Source organism: Lactuca sativa, chromosome 3, assembly GCF_002870075.4.
Source record: "Lactuca sativa cultivar Salinas chromosome 3, Lsat_Salinas_v11, whole genome shotgun sequence".
Lineage (NCBI taxonomy): Eukaryota > Viridiplantae > Streptophyta > Magnoliopsida > Asterales > Asteraceae > Lactuca > Lactuca sativa.
In genome coordinates, this window is record NC_056625.2 from 40,480,158 (window position 1) to 40,503,016 (window position 22,859).

Sequence of the window (22,859 nt, forward strand, 5' to 3'; positions counted from 1 at the left end):
TATGAGTTTTGAACAATAAATAACAATGACTTGATGTCATTTTAATAAACATTTCAAACGTAATACTTTTGATAATATGGTATTTTTAAGATAGAAACCATTTCATACATCACATTTTGAAGCATGTGAAATCAGTTGGATGAAAACACAGTTATAAATATCTAAGATTGATTTCAGAACATGCTGTTTTCTACTTGTATTCCCCCCCCCATTAAAGCATTTAAAATCATTTAAAACATTGATTAAGGTGGTATGAACTCACCTGTAGATGGTGGTTTGGATGAACTGAATGATGTAGGATAGCTAGGTGACAAGTGAAGACTTCTTCACACCCAATGATCCTAGATAACATATAATCACACATATATGTATCCAATTAGACTTTAAATCACTAATTGACAAAGTTAAGACATCCTAAGGCATGTAAAACACCTTATATAAGTGCTACAAGTCATAAGGATTGCATCTAAGTGCTAAAGGATCTTGCTATTGTGTTTGGGGTTCAAGGGTAAACTCCTTTGGAGTTTACGGTTTAGTGACCATAACACCATGGGTTTACGGTCGTAAACACATGGGTTTATGGCCGTAAACTCATGTTCTTTTTGACCATTTGTTGTTTTGAAGTTCTACAATCCATTAGAATGTGACATCCCTTAATTTCTCGGCCAGAAAAGACCGATTTAATTTATGTTTTTTAAAATAAAATCAGAGAAGTCTTTTTAAAAGATGTTGCGGAATTTGTTCCCAAAACAAAACATGATAAAAGTTTATCAAAACCTTCTTTAAGAAATGTATAGTTTCATTTCATATCAATACCTCAGGATGTCATGTTCCGATACAGATCAAAAGCATAAACAAGACATTATAAGCCTTTCAACAGTTATTTACAACTACTGGCCTATAATCCAAAAATCTCGCATCGTCCTCTAACTATGCTCGGGGTCCACTACCTGTAATCATAAAACTAAGTGGGTCAGGCTTGGGAGCCTGGTGAGCATATAGGGTTTTCAACCCACAATAATAATATACTTATTAAGTTCACCAATCAACAATAACCCTGATTACCCATTCCCGTTGTCCTCACTTTATGTCCCTAAACACCTATCACAAGGGACCTAGCCTAAGGAATATCATCGGGATGGACACTACTGCTAAGGGGTTTCCTCAGCCATACATGTCCTAAAGGTAACCATGAGGAGGATGGAGTACGCCAATGAACATTTAATTCATCAACACCTACAAGTTGCGAACCTGCTAGTGTTCCACTGGACTGTCTAGAAAAGTTCGTGGTCGTCATCTATACTCCGCTAGATGACTACAACAACAACAACAACATCGAGGCCTCTCACCATTTTAACACACATCAACTATTTCATCTACCCATGTTCTACCAAACATATTTTGTAAATAAAAAGCATATACAGTTTAAAACTTGTATAAAACATTAATTCAACAGTCACTTCAAATAAACAATTAACATATTTACACATAACACGTATTTCAAAGTAAATACTTCATATCTATGTGTAAATTGAAAGTAACTACACACTCACTTGTTTTGATGAAAATCGGGCAGCAATTCGTTTCCTAAAACGATCGTTTCTAATAAAACCGGGAGTTTTATTGAGAAACCGGGCTCTGCAAAAGTCGGGCTTCGAAACCGAAAAGATAAATTTTCCGGGCTTCACAAGCACTTCGTGGAGTATTTCGGGGTTTACAATCGATACCGGGGCTTCACGGGACGTTAAGATGAAAGAAATATGGGTTTAGGGGTTAAAATTGACAATTTTCCAAAGTATACCCGGGAGGTCTCGCACCCTTGTATTTATAGGGGAGAGCTTCTGATCGGACGGCTGAGAGGAAGCCACGCCTTGCAGATCCGAGGGCTCGCAGGGAAGGCTCGCACGTGGCTGCGCATGGCTTGCACCTGCGAGAGGCTCGCTGGCAGCTTGTGATTGGACCGAGGTCTAGGGTCCGAAGTAGAGGGTTTGTGGCATGCTGCGAGGGCTCGGTCTCGTGCAAGAGGGTACGTGTCGCCTTCTCATTGGACCACTTTGGATAAGGCCATGTGATCAGATGACTCAGCAGCTAGGGTGACTTAGCAGCTGAGATGACTCAGCAGGACACGTGGCACTTTTTCAGCGAGGGTGACGTGGCAACTCGTGACTATGCGAATTTTCTTGATTTTCGCGCCAAAACTTCTAAAATTCATAACTTTTGCATACGAGCTCCGTTTTTTTGACGTTCTTGATATGCACGCGTAGCTAAAATTACGCTCTACAACTTTCGTTTAGACTTCGTAGGCTAATTTTGACTTTAATTTTATTATTATTAATTTTAACAGGCCGAGACAGGAAATCCGTTAAAAATTCATAACTTCTTCATCCGACGTCCGTTTTCGTCAGAATTTTTACCGTTGTGCTACTAATGACGAGACCTTCAATTCTCGTTTAGGTTGTGTCGGCTAAAAATCGCTCGATCTAAAATTCGAGTTTTTAGTCGTCTACTACTAAGCTGAAACTTCTAAAAATCATAACTTCCTCATACGAAGTCAGCTTTGGGCGTTCTTTTTATCGAACTTCTCGGTTTAACAAATACTACGACTTTCCTTTAGATTACTAAGGCTAAAAAGTAGTTTATCAAAAACTCACTTTTTACGACACTCAGCACCGTGCCGGTTTTGTCGCTAAATTTCGACAGGTCAAAACTTGTTCATTATAACTCGGATTTTGGTATTCTTTATATCCCTGAAATCCTTGTTTCGGCCACTACAACTTTATGTAAAGATATCGGGCTTATCTCACATTTTAATTTTGACACTTATTTTTATTCTTAATTAATTAAACCCTAATAATTAAGCATAAAACACATAAAACACATAGAATTCACATAATTCCTTTTTAATTTCTTCAAAATGAGTTACAAAGGTTAACCTAGACTATCACCTCATTATAAATGCCTAGGCTAGAAACACGAGTGTTACAATTCTCTCCCCCTTAGGATGATTCCGTCCCTGGAATCACATATCACCAAACAACTGCGGGTAGCGACTCATCATGTCACTCTCCGTTTCCCAAGTCAGATTTGGTCCATTCGTATGTTTCCAACGCACAAGCATTAAATCGACCATTTTGCGTCGCAACTTCATAGTCTTACGGTCAACTATTGCCTCAGGTTCTTCGATCAACCTCTTGTTTTCATCCAACCAACTCAGAAATCGGAATTATGTCGGGCACATCTCCTGTGAACTTTCTCAAATAACACACATGAAAGGTGTTATGAATACCTTCCAGTTCTTCCGGTAATTCTAGCTTGTAAGCTTGATTCCTGTTCCTCTGAAGAACTTTAAATGGTCCAATAAACCTTGGACTCAACTTCCCTCTCTTACCAAATCTTATAAGTCCCTTCCACGGTGAGACTTTAAGTAAAACCGAATCTCCAACATCGAAGCATATCGGTTGTCTTTTCTTGTCAGAATAACTCTTTTGTCGATCTTGAGCAGCTAACATCCTTTCCCTTATCACTTTCAACTTTTCAGCAGTCTCATGGACTATTTCAGGTCCCATAAACTGCTTTTCCCCAGCTTCCAGCCAACATGATGGCGTTCGACACTTCTCCCCATACAAAGCGTGATAAGGTGCCATCTTGATGCTTGAGTGGAAACTATTATTATAGGATAATTCTACTAGAGGTAAGTGTTCATCCCAGTTACCTTGGAATTCTAGGGTACATGCTCTCAGCATATCCTCCAATGTTTGAATCGTTTGTTCGCTCTGACCATCGGTTTGCGGATGGTAAGCTGTACTCAAACACAACTTAGTACCCAATTCCTCTTGTAGGCTCCTCCAAAACCTTGAGGTAAAACGGCTGTCACGATCGGATACAATCGTTAGCGGAACACCGTGAAGCCTCACAATTTCCTTCACGTAAGAATTCACAAGTTTATCCATATACCATTTCTCTTTGGCTGCTATGAAATGCGCACTCTTAGTGAAGTGATCAACGACCACCCAAATCATGTCGTGACCGTTCCTTGTTCTTGGCAGTTTGGTCACAAAATCCATGGTGATGTCTTCCCATTTACCCATGGGTATGGGTAAAGGTTCTAAACTCTCATACGGTTTCTGATGTTGTGCCTTAACCCTAGCACAAGTACACACTCGGCCACATACTTAGCAACATCGAGCTTCATCGCCGGCCACTAATAATAGGGCTTTAAATCTCTATACATTTTTGTACTGCCGGGATGAATCGAGTACATGGTCTTGTGAGCTTCTTCCATCAGAAGATCTCTTACTCCGCCCGTCTTAGGTACCCAAATCCAATCTTGGAATACCTTCAACCCTTGGTTTTTTGTACCAAACACTAACGTTTTGCCCAAACGTTCTTCCTTTCGGTCATTTTTCTCTAAAGCTTCCTCTTGAACTTTCTTTATACTTTCCACAATTGTCGAGACAACTTCAATTCTCAACGCTCTTGGCCTTTTCTTTTCAAGGTTTACCTTCCGACTGAGAGCATCAGCAACCACATTTGCTTTACCAGGGTGGTAAAGTATCTCACAGTCGTATTCCTTGAGTAACTCTAGCCAGCGTCGTTGCCTCATGTTCAATTCCTTCCGATTAAAGAGATATTGGAGACTCTTAAGATCAGTGAAAAGTTTACACTTTGTGCCATAAAGATAATGCCTCCATATCTTTAAGGAAAATACTACCGCTGCCAACTCCAGATCATGAGTGTGGTAGTTCTTTACATGTTCCTTCAATTGCCTCGATGCATACGCTATCACTTTATCCCTTTGGGTCAGAACACAACCTAACTCAACTCCAGACGCATCGCTATAAACTGCGAAGTCATCAACTCCTTCAAGGCAACGAAAGAATCGGTGCTTCACACAATCTCTTCTTCAACTTCTCAAACGCTTCCTTATGCTTCTCATTCCAAGCATAAGTAGCTCCTTTGTGGGTCAAAGCTGTTAATGGAGTAGCAATCGAAGAAAAGCCTTGGATAAACCTTCGGTAATATCCAACTAATCCTAAAAAGCTTTGAATCTTCATAGGGCTTTTTGGTTGTTCCCACTTCATTATAGCTTCAATCTTTGCTGGGTCAACCATTATTCCTTCTTGGTTAACCACATGACCTAAAAATTGGACTTCTTGAATCCAAAATTCACATTTGGAGAACTTTGCATACAACTTCTCCTTTTTCAGGACTTCTAGCACTTCACGCAGATGCTTTTCATGTTCCTGCTTGCTTTTTAAATAAATCAAGATATCGTCTATGAATACTATCACGGATTTATCTAAGAATGGTTTACAAACCCTATTCATCAAATCCATGAAAGCTGCTGGGGCATTGGTTAGTCCGAACGACATAACCAAAAATTCATAGTGTCTATATCTCGTTCTAAATGCAATCTTTTTGATATCCTGCTCTCTCACCTTTAGTTGATGGTATCCCGACCTAAGATCGATCTTCGAGAAATAGCTCGAACCCTATAACTGGTCGAACAGGTTGTCGATCCTTGGCAACGGGTACTTGTTCTTTATCGTCACTTTGTTCACCTCTCTGTAATCGATGCACATTCTCATGCTCCTGTCTTTCTTCTTTACAAATAACACAGGGGCTCCCCAGGGCGATGAACTTGGTCGAATGAAACCTTTGTCCATTAACTCCTAAAGTTGTGTCATAAGTTCTTTCATTTCCGTTGGTGCTAATTGATATGGTGCTTTTGCTATCGGCGTCGTTCCTGGTAACAAGTCGATACGAAATTCTACTTGTCGATCAGGGGGCAATCCAGGAAGATATTCAGGAAAGACTTCCGGATAATCACACACCACCGAAATATTCTGCACCTCCTTCTCTTCTTTCTTAGCATCAATCACGAATGCTAGGTATGATGTACATCCCTTGGCCAAACACTTTCTGGCTTTCATTAGGGAAATGATTCCAGAATTTACTCTGCGTTTGTCTCCATACACCATAAACGACTCTTTCCCTGGCGGGTTTACTTTTACTATCTTCTTTCTACATAATATTTCTGCATCGTTGGCGCTAAGCCAATCCATTCCTAAAACTATGTCGAATCCATTTAACTCGATAGGCAATAATTCCTCGTGGAACTTATTCCCATCCAAGTCAATGAGGATGTTTTTCATACGATGGCTAACAGGTACAAACTTGCCACTAGCAATCTCGACTATTATAACATTAACTAGCCTATCTACAGGCAAAGCTAGCTTTCTACCAAATTCATGCGATATAAAAGAGTAATTGGCTCCAGAATCAAACAAAATTTGGGCAGGCAATTCGTTTACGAGAAAGGTACCTGAAGCGACATCGGCTTCTTCTTTCGCAGCTTCGAGTGTCATCTGAAAGGCTCTCGCCTTCGGTTTTGGTGGTAGATTGGGTTTTGTTGCGTCCTTCTTCTTCGGGCAATCCCTCAAAATATGCCCTTCTTCATTGCACCCAAAACATACGTTCTTATTGAAGGTGCATTCATTGGCATAATGCCCAGGCTTTCCACATTTGTAACAAGTGACTTCCACGTTGCACTTCCCAGCATGTTTCTTCTTACACTTGTCACGCCACTTGGCTTCGGCTCCTCCTCCAAATCTTCTCGAACCAGTCTTCGAGAATTTGTTCTTTTTATTGGAACCTGAAGTTCCTTCAAACTTTCTCTTTTCGCCAACTTCAACCTTGCTGGCGGCTCTCCCTTTTATCATATCTTCGACAGACTTGGCAGCCCAGATAGTTGCCTCCAAAGTAAGTGCCTGACATACTGGCACCGCGTACTCCCATGGAAGTCCCTTTGCGTACCTGTCGATTTTTGCCAACTCATCTGGGACAATACGCAAAGCAAACTCCATTTTGTCTGTGACGTTATTCGTATATTCGTCAACGGTCATACTCCCCTTTGCAACGTTAGAAATTGGTTTTCTAACTCAAGTACGTTTTGGGCCGAGCAGTACTTGCGCTTGAAGTGCACCAAGAACTCTGCCCAAGTTATTCGAAGTGGCTCATTAGGGCTTAGGGTTTTCCCTAAAGTGCTCCACCAACGAGCAGCACTACCCCTGAACTGACGTACTGCAAAGGTAGTTTGTAACTTGCCTTGGCAATCACAAGTCATGAAAGCCAACTCCATTTCCGAGATCCAGTCCATTACTCCAACGGGATCTTCTTTTCCAATGAAGTTCAATGGCTTGCAAGTCATAAAGTCCTTATACTTGCACCCATTTCTCTCCACTCTACCCTCGTGGTTATTCCTCCCAACCACAAGTGGTTCACTATGACTAACCGATCTGCTGTTGTTCCCTTCTTCAGATCGATCGTCATTTAGTTCACGTTGTTCAACAGGAACTGAAGGTTCATCCCTGTTGTTCAGCAACATTTGCCTCAATTCCTCCCTCTGTTCAGCCAACATGGTCTGAATCATAGTTTGCACTCCAGCCATGGTGATGGGTTCGGGTGCAGCTCCTACTATAGGCACCTGTTCCACCACTTGGGGTTGAGGTTGTTGGTTTCTGTTTGCATTTCCAGCTCCACTCCGAGTTCTTGCCATTACAATCTATATACCGAATAAGGTGAAATTAGGTCTTTATTCTTGTTAGACATGTCAATTCCCTTATCACTCCGAAATGTTTAAATGTTAGTTCTAATCTCGTAATCATACGCTTAGAATCCTACACACATAAGGTTTCCAGATCTGGTCGGCAACAGACCATAGATCCCAACAAATAATGGCACATATGACAAACACATAGCATTTAGCACATAAGGGCATTTTAGGCATCTTCCCTAAAATAAAATAGTGTTCGTGTCTAAAATATGGTAGACACTCATCTCACAATCATCACTTAGCATTCTAAGTTCAAGTCTAGAAATTCTACAATTTCTTAGTTCGCTTAAACTAATGCTCTGATACCAACTGTGACATCCCCTAATTTATCGGCCAGAAAAGACCGATTTAATTTATGCTTTTTAAAATAAAATCAGATAAGTCTTTTTAAAAGATGTTGCATAATTTATTCCCAAAACAAAACATGATAAAAGTTTATCAAAACCTTCTTTAAGAAATGTATAGTTTCATTTCATATCAAAACCTCAGGATGTCATGTTCCGATACAGATCAAAAGCATAAACAAGACATTATAAGCCTTTCAACAGTTATTTACAACTACTGGCCTATAATCCAAAAATCTCTCATCGTCCTCCAACTATGCTCGGGGTCCAATACCTGTAATCATAAAACTGAGTGGGTCAGGCTTGGGAGCCTGGTGAGCATATAGGGTTTTCAACCCACAATAATAATATACTTATTAAGCTCACCAATCAACAATAACCCTGATTACCCATTCTCGTTGTCCTCACTTTATGTCCCTAAACACCTATCACTAGGGACCTAGCCTAAGGAATATCATCGGGATGGACACTACTGCTAAGGGGTTTCCTCAGCCATACATGTCCTAAAGGCAACCATGAGGGGGATGGAGTACGCCAATGAACATTTAATTCATCAACACCTACAAGTTGCGAACCTGCTAGTGTTCCACTGGACTGTCTAGAAAAGTTCGTGGTCATCATCTATACTCCGCTAGATGACTACAACAACAACAACAACATCGAGGCCTCTCACCATTTTAACACACATCAACTATTTCATCTACCCATGTTCTACCCAACATATTTTGTAGATAAAAAGCATATACAGTTTAAAACTTTTATAAAACATTAATTCAACAGTCACCTCAAATAAACAATTAACATATTTACACATAACACGTATTTCAAGGTAAATACTTCATATCTATGTGTAAATTGAAAGTAACTACACACTCACTTGTTTTGATGAAAATCGGGCAACAATTCGTTTCCTAAAACGATCGTTTCTAATAAAACCGAGAGTTTTATTGAGAAACCGGGCTCTGCAAAAGTCGGGCTTCGAAACCGAAAAGATAAATTTTCCGGGCTTCACGGGCACTTCGTGGAGTATTCCGGGGTTTACAATCGATACCGGGGCTTCGCGGGACGTTAAGATGAAAGAAATATGGGTTTAGGGGTTAAAATTGACAATTTTCCAAAGTATACCCAAGAGGTCTCGCACCCTTGTATTTATAGGGGAGAGCTTTTGATCGGACGGCTGAGAGGAAGCCACGCCTCGCAGATCCGAGGGCTCGCAGGGAAGGCTCGCACGTGGCTGCGCATGGCTCGCACCTGCGAGAGGCTCGCTAGCAGCTTGTGATTGGACCGAGGTCTAAGGTCCGAAGTAGAGGGTTCGTGGCATGCTGCGAGGGCTCGGTCTCATACAAGAGGGTATGTGTCGCCTTCTCAGTGGACCACCTCGGATAAGGCCATGTGCTCGGATGACTCAGCAGCTCGGGTGACTCAACAGCTCAGATGACTCAGCAGGACACGTGTCACTAATTCAGCGAGGGTGACGTGGCAACTCGTGACTACGCGAATTTTCTTGATTTTCGCGCCAAAACTTCTAAAATCCATAACTTTTGCATACGAGCTCCGTTTTTTGACGTTCTTTATATGCACGCGTAGCTAAAATTACGCTCTACAACTTTCGTTTAGACTTCGTCGGCTAATTTTGACTTTAATTTTATTATTATTATTTTTAACAGACCGGGACAGGAAATCCGTTAAAAATTCATAACTTCTTCATCCGACGTCCGTTTTCGTCAGAATTTTTACCGTTGTGCTACTAATGACGAGACCTTCAATTCTCATTTAGGTTGTGTCGGCTAAAAGCTCGATCTAAAATTCGAGTTTTTAGTTGTCTACTGCTAAGCTAAAACTTCGAAAAATCATAACTTCCTCATACGAAGTCAGATTTGGGCGTTTTTTTTATCGAACTTCTCGGTTTAAGGAATACTACGACTTTCGTTTAGATTACTAAGGCTAAAAAGTAGTTTATCAAAAACTCACTTTTTACGACACTCAGCACCGTGCCGGTTTTGTCGCGAAACTTCGACCTGTCATAACTTCTTCGTTATAACTCGGATTTTGGTATTCTTTATTTCCCCTAAATCCTTGTTTCGGCCACTAAAACTTTATGTAAAGATATCGGGCTTATCTCACACTTTAATTTTGACACTTATTTTTATTCTTAATTAATTAAACTCTTATAATTAAGCATAAAACACATAAAACACATAGAATTCACATAATTCCTTTTTAATTTCTTCAAAATGAGTTACAAAGGTTAACCTAGACTATCACCTCAATATAAATGCATAGGCTAGAAACACGAGTGTTACATAGAAGTGTTTCCTCTTGAAGTATAAGTCTATAGAAGAAGTTAGGGCACCATTTCACTCCTTAATGGAGTTTACGGCCCTAAGACCATTTCCCTTTGGGTTTACGGTCATAAACCCCTATGGAATATGGTATTTTGGCGTTTTCAAGTCTTTAACATATCAATGAAGGGATCCATGATAGTTACTAAGGCATAGGAAGGGACTAGGGATATTTTGACACCCAAAATAGGGTTTACGGTCCAAGGACATCTTGGACCGTAAACACCTTGATCTTGGTGTTTCATGGCGTTTTTCTTGATGTAATGAAGTGTAACAAGCTTTACAATACACTAGGGTAGGAGTACTTACTAGTTAGAAGCTTAAAATGAGCCAAAAGTCCAAGAACACTAGTGTGTGTTCTTGGTGAAACTTGAAGATTCACCCTTTTGGAAAGATCTAACGGATAGAAGTGTGTTAAATCACTAGATTAAGTGATATACTAACTTGAAAGGGTTAGAAACACTTACTAGATGAAGATTTGGATGAAATCTTTGGATGATACTTGTAAGGGTTTTGAGTTTACTCTTTTGGTGATTGGGGAGTAAACATAAAATGACTAGTTTGGGGAGTAAACTCATGCTTAAGGCATGAGTTTACGGTTTTTGAGGGTAGTTTACGGCCCAAACATAAAAGTTTGGCTGTGAACTTCTAAGCTACGCAGTATTCGCGATTTAGAAATTTGGAGGCCCGAGACGGCCCATCCGTTTACCCGTTCATTTAAAGATTAATTATTAAAATAATCAAATGAACTTATTTTTCCCAAAAACAAGTAAAAGTGAACTTGACTTATAATATGAAGTGATTGACTTTTAGGGTTTGACCGAATGAAAATTCCGGGTTGTCACAATTTCACCCCTACTACTAACACATAATATCATATCATAATCATGCTGTTAGACATATCTGGGGTGTCCGATCTACCCATTGGTCCTAACGACCGAATTGGGGACTAGTCCCCTTCTACTGATACTATTTCACATAACATAGCAACTAGCAAACTCACATATCCAGCAATTTAGTATACTCGCATATCTAACAATAACAGACCAGACGATTATCACAAAGATAATCATCCCAACTAACAATTTCTAGTGAGCCGACCTTGATGCCTTAGACCCACTCCTACTGGAAGGTAACTCACTTCAATGTCGTGTAGCGTCTAAAGTGTGCTCGGTGTGAAGATCGGCTCTCCTCGACTCCTCAAACCCTACACGACAATCCTCAAGTAATCAAACAGAACATATGACCCTAATCAGGGTCAATACCATAACCAGTCAAGGTCAACATTGGTCAAAGTCAACACCTATTTGACCTGAGTCGCCGAGTTGGTCTACCAACTCGTCGATTCCATACTCCACTAACCCGATCCAACCCCAACTCCACTCGTCAAGTCTAGCAAGAACTCGTCGAGTTCTCCTTCATCTAAACCATCAGGACCATCTTCATCCGACTCGCCGAGTTCTTCCTTCAACTAGGCGAGTTCATCTCCCTCATAAGGGTGTGTCCAGTCTATGACTCGCCGAGTTGTATTAACAACTCGTCGAGACCATCTTCAAAGGTTGGGAGATTGCCTTGGACTCGCCAAGTCTGTTCATACACTCGTCGAGTCCCGTGATTCCCAGGTCCTTTCACGTGTCTAAACATCTACTAGACTTTCTTCCCAAACAACTGGTCTATCCACAGAAAGGATTTAGTGGTCATTACACACCGACTCGCCGAGTTCCAAGAACAACTCGTCGAGTCCCTTCTTGACCCTTACTATACAGCTGATTTAAATGGGTCTTAACACGTAAAAACCATAGATCTGGCCTCCTAATGTCCATTTTATATGTAAAGTTCCAAACTTGGTGCTCATGTATGGGGTTTTTGGCTCAAAAATCTATAAAAAGTGCTCTACAATGTGCATGGGACTCTCATGGCCATAAAGTTGGCACCTTTATGCCATGAGACCCCTCCAATGACTCAGATCTAAAAGTAGAACCCCATGAATCACTTCACAAATCTGAAAATGGCTTAGGAAGCCATAAATACACCCAAAATCTAAGCCCTAAAGATGAACAACCAAATGGAAGACCAAAACAGGGGACATTTACCTTGATTGAGCTGAAGATGGAATAAGATCTCTGGATCTATAAGCCCCAACTCGAATTCCGAAGCTTCTTCCTTCCTTTCAAGCTTCACAAAGCACCCAAAAGCACCAAAATGGCCTTAGATCACACAAAACGGCTAGGGTTTCGATATACAACTTCTTGGGAGAGATAGGGACGAGGGAGGCTGAGTTAAGTCGTTTAAATATGGTGCAAACCCTCAGATTTAGGGTTTCCCTCAAACAGCACCTACTCGCCGAGTCAGCTCCCGACTCGTCGAGTAGGTCACTTAAAATGCCCGCGATCACGACCCTACTCGACGATTTGGGCCTCCAACTCGTCGAGTCCAAGAGAAAAATACAGAAATGCTTAAATTCAATGCGTACGAGGAATCATATGTTACACTTATCAATTACTTCTGCATCTTATAAAAAAAATTACATATATTGTCCTCTTAAAAATCATTTGCATATATGGTCCATGTTTCACAAAAAAATTATAAAATCATTAAACCTAAAATTTACATGGAATGTCTTTGTTTGACAACCATTTACAAAAAAAAAAAAAAAAAAAAAAAAATACAAAATTGATTTTAGTTGCATCTATATATATATATATATATATATATATATATATATATATATATATATATATATATATATATATATATATATATATATATATATATATATATTCATTTTTGTTCTGAGGACAAATCTGACTTTTTCAATTTAATGTCTAATAATAAAAATACGATTTAAAACCGTTTGTGTTACTGCTATATTGTCGACATATGTTATTATATTAATTTTTTACTTAAGTTTAATAACTTTCTATTAAAATTTAAAAGGGCGAACAAAAGTTAGTATTATTATCTTTTCATTATATTTATTAAGGATTTATATATCAAGACAAATTAATAATATAGTCAACTCAACTTATAAATTATTTGTAAATACAGTTATAAAATGTATATATTCTTTTGAACATCTTTTGATCTAGCAAACATTCTCAAAAGACAATATTTATGCAAAATAATTAGGTAAATGTTTGCTAAAAATAAATTAGCATAATTTCGATTGCTATATTTCCCTAATAGATTTGCTAAAAAATATAAATTAACTAATAAAGTATAAGTTAAAACTCATATGTCGTATTTATTTAACTGTAATTTAAAATGTAATTTAAATTTTAAAATATCATTTTATATATTATGGTCAAACAATTTTATAAGTCAATTTAGTTATATATCATTATACAATATGAACATTTTTAATTAATTTATACCTAAACAACGTCCTAGATATCTAAACAACATCCTAAACATCGTCAAAACATTTTTAATTATTATTTACAGACACACTTTATGAAAATAAATACAAATAATATAAATATGTGAATAAATAATTGTTTCAAAAAATTTGATTCTAGACCATGTTTTAGAACTAATATTTATTTGGTATTTGATCATCGTTCAATTATTGACTTCAAGTTTATTAGAATTAAAGGAGCTACCAATCATTTGTAACTTTTACTTTTAAATTGTTAATTTTATATTTAACTTTACAAAATCATAATTTTCTAACATATCTACAATTACAAATTGTCGGATGTTAAAACCACCATACTTTTGTAGTTTCAACCAATCATCGTATCGTCATGAAGTTACTAAGGTGCTGTTTGTTTTTTGAAAAAGACTTCTTCAAACCTCTTATTGTTGCGTGACACAGCATACGCGCATCACTTTTCATCTCGCAACTGTTTGTTTTTTAAAAGTCTTCTGAGTCAAAAACCTTTGCGCGTGCTCTATTTGACGCAACATTTGTACTGTCTCTTCCAACATCTTATTCTTCTTTTTTTATTGCTGAAATTTTGATTATATGTTGTTAAAATTTTATTTCACATTTTTTTCGTTTATTCTTGTTTAATTTATTTTTCGTTTTTTATATTCAATAATGATAATTTCTTGATGAAATATCATTATTTTTTATTAAAATATATTTATTTTTTTGTTGAAATATCATTGATTTTTACTGAAATATCACTAATTTTTACTGAAATGTTATACATTACTAAATTTTACGTATTAAAAAAACTATTTTCGGTTTATAAAATTAATTTATTTTAAATTTTTAATATCTGCAGACTGCAGCAGTATGCAGATGTTAAAAAAACAAACACGTTTCTTATTATAGTTTGCAGATGTTTAGTCCACCTCTTCTACTGCAGAGGGTTGTAGAGGTGGTCCGCAGACTTCATGAATTTTTGCTTCAGAAAATGAAACAACACATGATAAAACATCTATATTAAAAAAAAAAAAAAAAAAAAAAAAAAAAAATTATCATTACTCAATAATTACTTATAATATAACCTAGTTTTACAAAATAATTTTGTCTAGAAGTATATTTTCTGCGCTATTTACGCGTTGTTCCGTGTTCTGCCGTTTCTAGAAAAAAAAAACGTGTTATTCGGTGCTACTGTTTGGGCTAGAGAACTTTCATACAGTCATACTTTTAAGTCGTCCGCATGCCAAGCGTACACCTTTCAATTTGTAAGACCTTTCATATTTCAAAGTCAATTTTCAGTAAGAGCAGCTCTTCTTCGAAAAGGCAACCACAACAATCGAGATAAACTACCTGTACATACTAGGTAAGAATGCACACATTCAGCTACCTATTTTCGATGATGAGTATTAATGATTTTGTTGTTCTATTTGAATCGAATTGATATTGACTATTAGATGTTTAATTCTTTTGATCCCTAGTTATTTCGCGTAAGATTGCTAATTGTGAACTTCAAAATTGATAGAATTTATTTTATTATAATAGAATAACAACATAAAGTGACAGTAGGCATATATGATTACATCTGTATATGTAGATTGTAAATGTGTGGTCATATTAAATTATAGAAGAATTTAGTGACAGTATTTTCATTTTTTTGAAATTTAACCTTTGGCTGGCCAATGAATGATAAGTCATAACTATAAAGCAGTCTCTTTCCTATGAAATGTGTATTAGTTGCGGATGCTTGTAATCAGATGTTGATATATATGATATGTATATGTATTCCCCTGGACTTATCTTAAAAAATGCTAGCCACTTGTATTACCATTGACAATATGTAAACTCTTTGCAGTATCCATGTGTTTTACTTATATGACTTTGTTTTCTTACAAGTCATGATTATGTTTTAGTTAAGCAAAATAGAGACTCTCTCTGGATGAATTCAATCATGTAGGCTATTTTTGTTGTTACTCCATGTTTCTCATTGTAATGTAAGTGTGGATGATAATTAGTTAATTACTTATGTTTGCTTACCTTTAGGTAGTTACTAGTAAGTGTTAACATCAATCATATAATGTTTAGTATAGTATGACCATTTTCTATGTTTGTGTCTGTAGATCAGGGGTTGGTCGTTTATAAATATATTTGTGTGGCTGTACATGTGCATATGAGAATCAACTTTCTTACCTGGAGAAGCGATATAGATCTAGCCCTTCTTCTATGAGATGAGTTTGATTTTTGAAGCGATACATCGTCAAGTGTAAATAAAGAAGGAGGATAATGCATCAATCACCAAAGATGAAGTATTTATATTGTCCATGTAGCTGTCTAATGTAAAATTCCTGTTGAACAGCTCTGTACCCGAACAAAGACACCTCAATCATTTGATCAAGACAAAGTATCCTTGTAAAGATGAAAGGATCAACAGAGATAGCATCTGCTCTTATCATCATGTTACTTGTAATTGATAGATCAGAGGGGGATCCCAGAACTCAACTCCTTAACTTAACGTGTTCTCAACAACGCGCAAATTCTTCAACCTTCATTACAAACTTTTTGGAGTTGATGGAGGAAATTGCAACCCAAATCCAAATTTCACACAGAGCAGCAGCAGTTATAGGCACAGGACCTGAGCGTATCTATGGACTTGCTGAATGCTATGGTGATCTTTCTGCAGATGACTGTACGATATGTTATGCGGTAGCATGTACACAACTTCCGGTTTGCTTGCCTGGTGTTGGCAGCCAAGTGTTTCTTGATGGTTGCTTCATACGAACACAGAACTACAACTTCTTTGAGGAGTATGCAGGCTCAAACGACACAGTAATTTGTGGGAACACAACAAGGTATGGTGTATCTTTGGATTCAGCAAGGCAGGTCATCTCAGATGCTGCGAGGGATGCACCAACAAACGGGGACTACTTTGCAAGAAAGATGTCATTGTCATCGGCAGCAAATGAGTCTACCTATGTGCTGGGGGACTTTGAATGAGACTTCTTGTAAAAAATGTTTGGAGAGAGCATCTTCTTCTATCTTGCAATGCTTGCCTTGGTCTGAGGGACGTGCACTCCAGACCGGATGTTTTATGAGGTATTCTAATACCAATTTTCTCAATGCCGACTCAACTAATGGAGGTAAATTCAACACATGTTTCTTTAGGAGTTTGCCATTCATGCAGATAGATAACATCTCTTTTTCATTCATCTCACCATAAATAGTGGATCAGCAGGAAATACCAAAAGCCAGCCCATCAAAAGGAATTGTGCAAATCAGCAAATGAACACTCGACCCGGTTTCACTCTGAACTTTGGCCAGGCAATGGCTGATATCAGCACCAAAATGCAAACTTCACATTTTGGGACAGCAGTTACAGGGACAGAACCTGATAAGGCCTATGGACTTGCTCAGTGTTATGGTGATCTTTCTACCCATGAATGCAACTTATGCTCTGCCAAAGCACTTACCACTCTTCTTGGTTGCTCACCCAGAAATGGTGGCTGGGTTTATCTCACTGGTTGCTTCATGAGATATGCGAATTATAGCTTCTTTGGGGAGCATACAGGGGAAGAAGACAGAGCTATATGTGTGAATAAAACAAGGAGAAACAATGCCTTTGAACAATCAGCCTCAAAGGCTGTGTTTCAAACAGTGGAAACAGCACCTAAAAGTAAAGAGTACCATGCTGGAAAACAGGCTCTTATTTCTGGAACAGCTAATAAATCAGTGTATGCAATGGCTGATTGCTGGCATACATTAGACACAGATTCTTGTGCGTATTGTTTGCAAAAAGCTGCTAGGTCCATGTTAGGCTGCTTGCCTGAGTCGGAGGGGTATGCATTGCATACTGGTTGCTTCATGAAGTATTCTGACTCCAATTTCTTATATCCTGATCATCACAACACACTATCTAAAGGCAAGTCAATTAATTGATCCTTTCTATTCTTCGCAGGGGGGTTGTATCTTGTATTTGTATAAATGCTCTGTTAAAGATATATTGGAGGTTTTGGTTGATTCATCATTTCTCCTGTTTATGTATGGTATTGCAGCGAAAATAATAGCTATTATAATGGCTGTTACTTCGGTTGTAGCGTTCTTAGTTGCGACTATTATTGCTTTTTATGCAAGGAAGCGTAGAAATAAATCAAAAAGTAGACGCCAAGGTATGAGTTGTCTCTCATTCTTTGACTATTATTAGGTTCTGTATGAAAGGAAAAAAAGATGTTGATACAAGTTGTGGAATGTTTTGATTTCCTTAACATTGATTTTAGGTTCTGATGACACTCAATTGTTGTTGATGGTGAACAATAGCAGCTTGAACTTCAAATATTCCATCATCGAGAAAGCCACAGGTTCTTTCGATGAGGTGAATAAGCTTGGTCAAGGCGGATTTGGAACGGTATACAAGGTATATATATATATATATATATATATATATATATATATATATATATATATATATATATATATATATATAGGGTTAGATTATTTTGTTTTCAGTATCTATTGTGTGCATGTATGACTGATTCTGGACCAATCATTTTAGTTATTTTAGGAAAGTAATTAATGCATATTCCATGTTAAAGATATAATAGGTATTAATTACATCTTCAGCATTTAATATGCATTAATTACTTTCTTAAAATAACTAAAATGATTGGTCCAGAATCAATCATACAGTTACACAATAAATAGTGAAAACATTTGAACCTATATATATATATATATATATATATATATATATATATATATATATATATATATATATATATATATATATATATATATATATATATATATATTTGATCATAAAATTAAAACCTACTTATTCATGTCTTATTGTATACTATGATTTAGAAGATTCTTGGTTTATGTTGTTTTGCTGAATGCAATTTGTGACAGGGAGTCCTTCCAGATGGAAGAGAGATTGCTGCCAAGAGACTTTTCATCAATCACCGACATAGAGCAGGGGACTTTTATCATGAAGTCAACATCATTAGTAGTGTTGACCACAAAAACCTGGTCAAACTGATAGGATTCAGCTGTTTGGGGCCTGAAAGTATTCTCATTTATGAATATCTACCCAACAAGAGTCTCGATCATTTCATCTTCGGTGAGCTTCATGATTTCCCAAATTCTCCAAATTTTCTGCCACTCGATCATGATGAGTTGATGAGAATGGGATTTAATTCTTTATGAACTTGTTGTACAGATGCAGTTAGAGGTAAGGAACTAAACTGGGCGAAAAGAATTGATATTATTGTGGGAATAGCAGAGGGTTTAGCCTACCTTCATGAAAACAGTAAAACCAGAATCATTCACAGGGATATAAAAGCTGCTAATATCTTGTTGGATTCAAGACTTGGTGCTAAGATTGCTGATTTTGGATTAGCCAGGTCCTTTCAAGAAGATAAAAATCATATCAGCACTGGGATTGCAGGAACACTGTAAGCACTTTTATTTTTGTTTTTCTTCCCAATCTGATGAACTCTGATTTTCAACTTTCATTGAAATTTGTTTACTGTTTGCAGTGGATATATGGCTCCAGAGTACATACTGAATGGTAAATTAACAGAAAAGGTGGATGTGTACAGCTTTGGTGTGCTTTTGCTTGAGGTGGTTACTGGAATCTCAAACAGAAGAATACAAACATCAGAGGAGACTCACAGCTTGCTTTGGATTGTAAGTAGAAATTTCCCACCAAACAAAACATATCACACTTTGAATAATTAATCCTTAATGCTGTTGATGTAATCCATAACATTCTCATTTAAGTAATGTTAGAAAATGAATATAAGTAGAATTCATGCTTTCCACATGTCTATAATAACACCTTTTTATGTATATAGTACAATTATTTCATATAGCATTTTGAGTAGCTGTTGATGAAATCTAAACATTCAGGCATGGAGACATTTTCAGCAAGGAACATTGGAGGAGATTTTTGATCCAAACTTAATGTTGAATAATGACACCAGTAGCAACATGAAGAAGGAAATAAAAAGTGTGATACACATAGGGCTTCTTTGCATACAACAAGTTCCATCACTTAGACCAACCATGTCTATGGCTCTACAAATGTTATCTAAAAATATTGTGCCCTTACCTTCACCTTCTAACCCCCCTTGTATGCCTGAAACAAATGAGTTTGGTCAAATCCCTGCTTTTAGGCATAGATTAAACAATCCTGCTTCACTTCCTACTGTTACACATACTTCTTTTAATCCAAGGTAGATATATATATATATATATATATATATATGTTTGAACAAATTTTAGAGAAAGAATCATCACTTTTGTAATGATGAGCAACTTCGTGTAGATTGTATAAATATTAATATCCTAACTTCATCGTTTTGCCATTTCTGGAAAAGAGAGAATATGATTGGAAGTAGACATGTTGTAGCTCAATCACATGTTCTTATTTTTTTGTGACAAGTTGCGGGCTGTTTATAATCTATAAATGAAACCATCAGGAATAGGTCGGCATTTGGCGCGTTTGATAATTTTAATCAAATATGAACAAAAACAGATCCGATAATGGGTGGTCGTCGTTTTGTGGAAACAACCGAAGACGGGTGGTCGAAACTCCGCAGGCAAGGCAAACAAAGACAAAAGAATGACACTTCCACGTTCTACGTCGCGGGATTCCCATATGGGACCTGTAAAATGGATTTGCAAGGAATCTTTGACGCATTTGGGCAAATATCGGACATCTATATTGGTGGGAAGAAGAATCGACGTAATCAGAACTTCGCTTTTATTCGATATGCTGGTGTGAACGACACAGATGGTATGGAAGTGAAAATGAATGGTGTCAGATTCCGTGGAGTAACCCTACTCGCTAACCTCGCCAAATACCAAAAAGAGAGTTACAATCGCAGACAGACATTCAGTAGAAAACCAAAGGTATCGAACGTCACTACGGGGACTAAATTTGGAAGCAGGGATTCGAGAACCTTTGCGCAGGTGACTGCATGACTTAAGGTAGTTCAACATGGTACTTCTCCTCCTATACTTCTTAAAGCCAAAACTGCCATGAGTGAATGGACAAAGAAGACCCTACTGATAGGAGAAGCCCACGCCCCACAGTCTTGATCACATATCTAACTTGCCAGACCACACATTCTCGCATGAATCTATAAAGTATCTTGGAGGTCTTAAGCTAGGCATTAAATTTGGTTCGTCTAAGGAAGCTCGTGAATTCTTAGAAGACAGATCAAGGTGGCATGAATGGTTCAAATGGTTGACGATGGACATGAACAAGGAGGTACAATATGAAAGACTAGCCTGGCTAAAGATTACAGGCGTTCCTCTCAGATACTGGGATACGGACAACTTTTCCACGATTGCTAGCAAATTTGGGAAGGTTATTGTTCCATTCGAAAGCATCTTTGACAGGAAAGACCTTTCCATGGGAAAGGTGGGTGTTATCACATCAATGAAGAATTGGATCAACGAAGAAGTTAAGATCGGTGTAGATGGGGTGGTCTATAATGTTGGGGTCGTTGAGTACACTGATGACTGGTCTCCCTTCAAGCCTTGCCAATTCGATAAAGTAGAAAAGGAGTCGGAATCGGAGGAAAGTGAAACCGATAATGAAGACGATGGGGTCTCTGAAACCTGGATCCCGGAGGACGAAAACGACCTAGAGGAAGGAGAATTCTGTTCCGATAGAACTCCAGAATCACAGTTGAAGAAGACCTACAAGCATGCCGAGTTTGGTAATTCCCCGGTGATTGTTGGGAACACAAAAGACGCATCGGTTGAGCTTAATGGTGTAATCCCCCAGAATGAAGTCAACGAAGGGTCTGTAAGGGAGTCGGTTGGGATTTCCCACGTGAAGAATGTTGTATCGCCTACTGAGAATGACGGTGGTATAATTAGGACGGACCCGAGTGATGTGGGTTTGGACTCGGCCCTAAACGCTAATGGGCTTAATGTCAACTTCGACCCATCCATGAGTTCCTCACCAGCCCCAAATAATTCCAATGCCTCCATATCTTATTCGCCTCCCAATTCTGAACGTTGCTGCACTGAGCCTAAAAGTAAGCGGAGAAAAAGAAGACGAGGTAGTCGTTCCCCTAGAAATGGCGACGCATCTTCGAGAGACAATTGCCCAATCCAAAAATCACAAGATCCTAACTCTCTTAACGGTAACGAAGTGCTGGATCTCAACAAAGATCCAATGCTTTCAGGATCGTCCGAGGGGTCCGGTGAGACCACATCCAACGAAATAATCCAAACGGTGGCGATTGGATCCGAAATTGGCTTCCAGATGGGGGCCGGCAACCCCATCCTAACGGAAGTTGTAGGTGGAATGGGAGTCTACTCCACTAAATAATGAATTTCCTATCACTGAATGTGAGAGGTATGGGCGAGGTGATGAAGACTAGCTGGGTTAGAAGGCTGAAAGTGAAACACAAGTGACTTTTGTTGGATTACAGGAGACGCAGCTATCGTTCTCCTCAAGTATTGATGTTAACGGGTGTTGGGATTCGAATGCATTTGACTATGCTAGTGTTGATGCAAGCGCACGCTCTGGTGGGCTAATCTCAATTTGGGATCCTTCTGTGTTCCAAAAATTTGATGTTATTAAGAACCGTCATTACTTGGTGGTCTGCGGAAAATACAAGGACTCGTCTGAGTGTATCATTTTGAATATTGTTAACGTATATGGTCCTCATTCAATATCAGAGAAAAAGAAGGTTTGGCTCGAACTGCTTAACATAATTAACGGGACACCTGGAACGTGGGTGGTGTTTGGTGATTTTAACGTGGTAAGAGACCCGGGGGAAAGATGTAACTCTCAGTTCTGTCCATATAGTGCCTCTGATTTCAACAGATTTATCCATGATGCTAATCTAAAGGATTACAACATGGGTGGAGAAAGATTCACGTACATGAGTAGAGTCGATGCCAAATTAAGTAAACTGGATAGATTCTTGACTTGCCCTAATTATCTGCAATTGTTCCCTCTTAGCTACGTAACAGCTCATCCTCGTGAGCTCTCTGATCATAGCCCAATTACCCTCTTGTCTAGTGAAGCTGAAGCTGATTTTGGGCCTATCCCTTTTAAGTTCTTTAATTCGTGGCTCCTTAAAGAGGGATTTGATCAAGTGGTTAGTGATGCTTGGAATTGTTTTAGAGGGTTTGGGGCCCCTGATGCATACCTGGCTGCCAAATTC

General features: G+C 38.2%; 2 protein-coding genes across 2 annotated transcripts; both read left to right on the forward strand.

Moving 5' to 3' along the window:
- Positions 1-14,864: 14,864 nt before the first annotated feature.
- Positions 14,865-20,033, forward strand: LOC111881555 (cysteine-rich receptor-like protein kinase 2). Its single transcript, XM_042900061.2, is given in 10 exon segments — positions 14,865-15,037; positions 15,792-16,643; positions 16,645-16,808; positions 16,904-17,587; positions 17,721-17,834; positions 17,943-18,079; positions 18,574-18,784; positions 18,884-19,118; positions 19,203-19,353; positions 19,576-20,033. Coding segments are annotated over 9 exon segments (2,583 nt in total). The 5' UTR covers positions 14,865-15,037; positions 15,792-16,086; the 3' UTR covers positions 19,906-20,033.
- Positions 20,034-20,211: 178 nt separating this feature from the next.
- On the forward strand, positions 20,212-20,652 carry LOC111881526 (uncharacterized). The gene has a single exon (XM_023877912.1). It carries the CDS (start codon positions 20,212-20,214, stop codon positions 20,650-20,652), a length of 441 nt encoding a protein of 146 aa, XP_023733680.1.
- The last annotated feature ends 2,207 nt before the right edge of the window (positions 20,653-22,859 follow it).

Coding starts and splice junctions, on each gene's coding strand:
- LOC111881526 (XM_023877912.1), top strand. CDS start 20,212: ATGGGTGGTCGTCGTTTTGTGGAAACAACCGAAGACGGGTGGTCGAAA.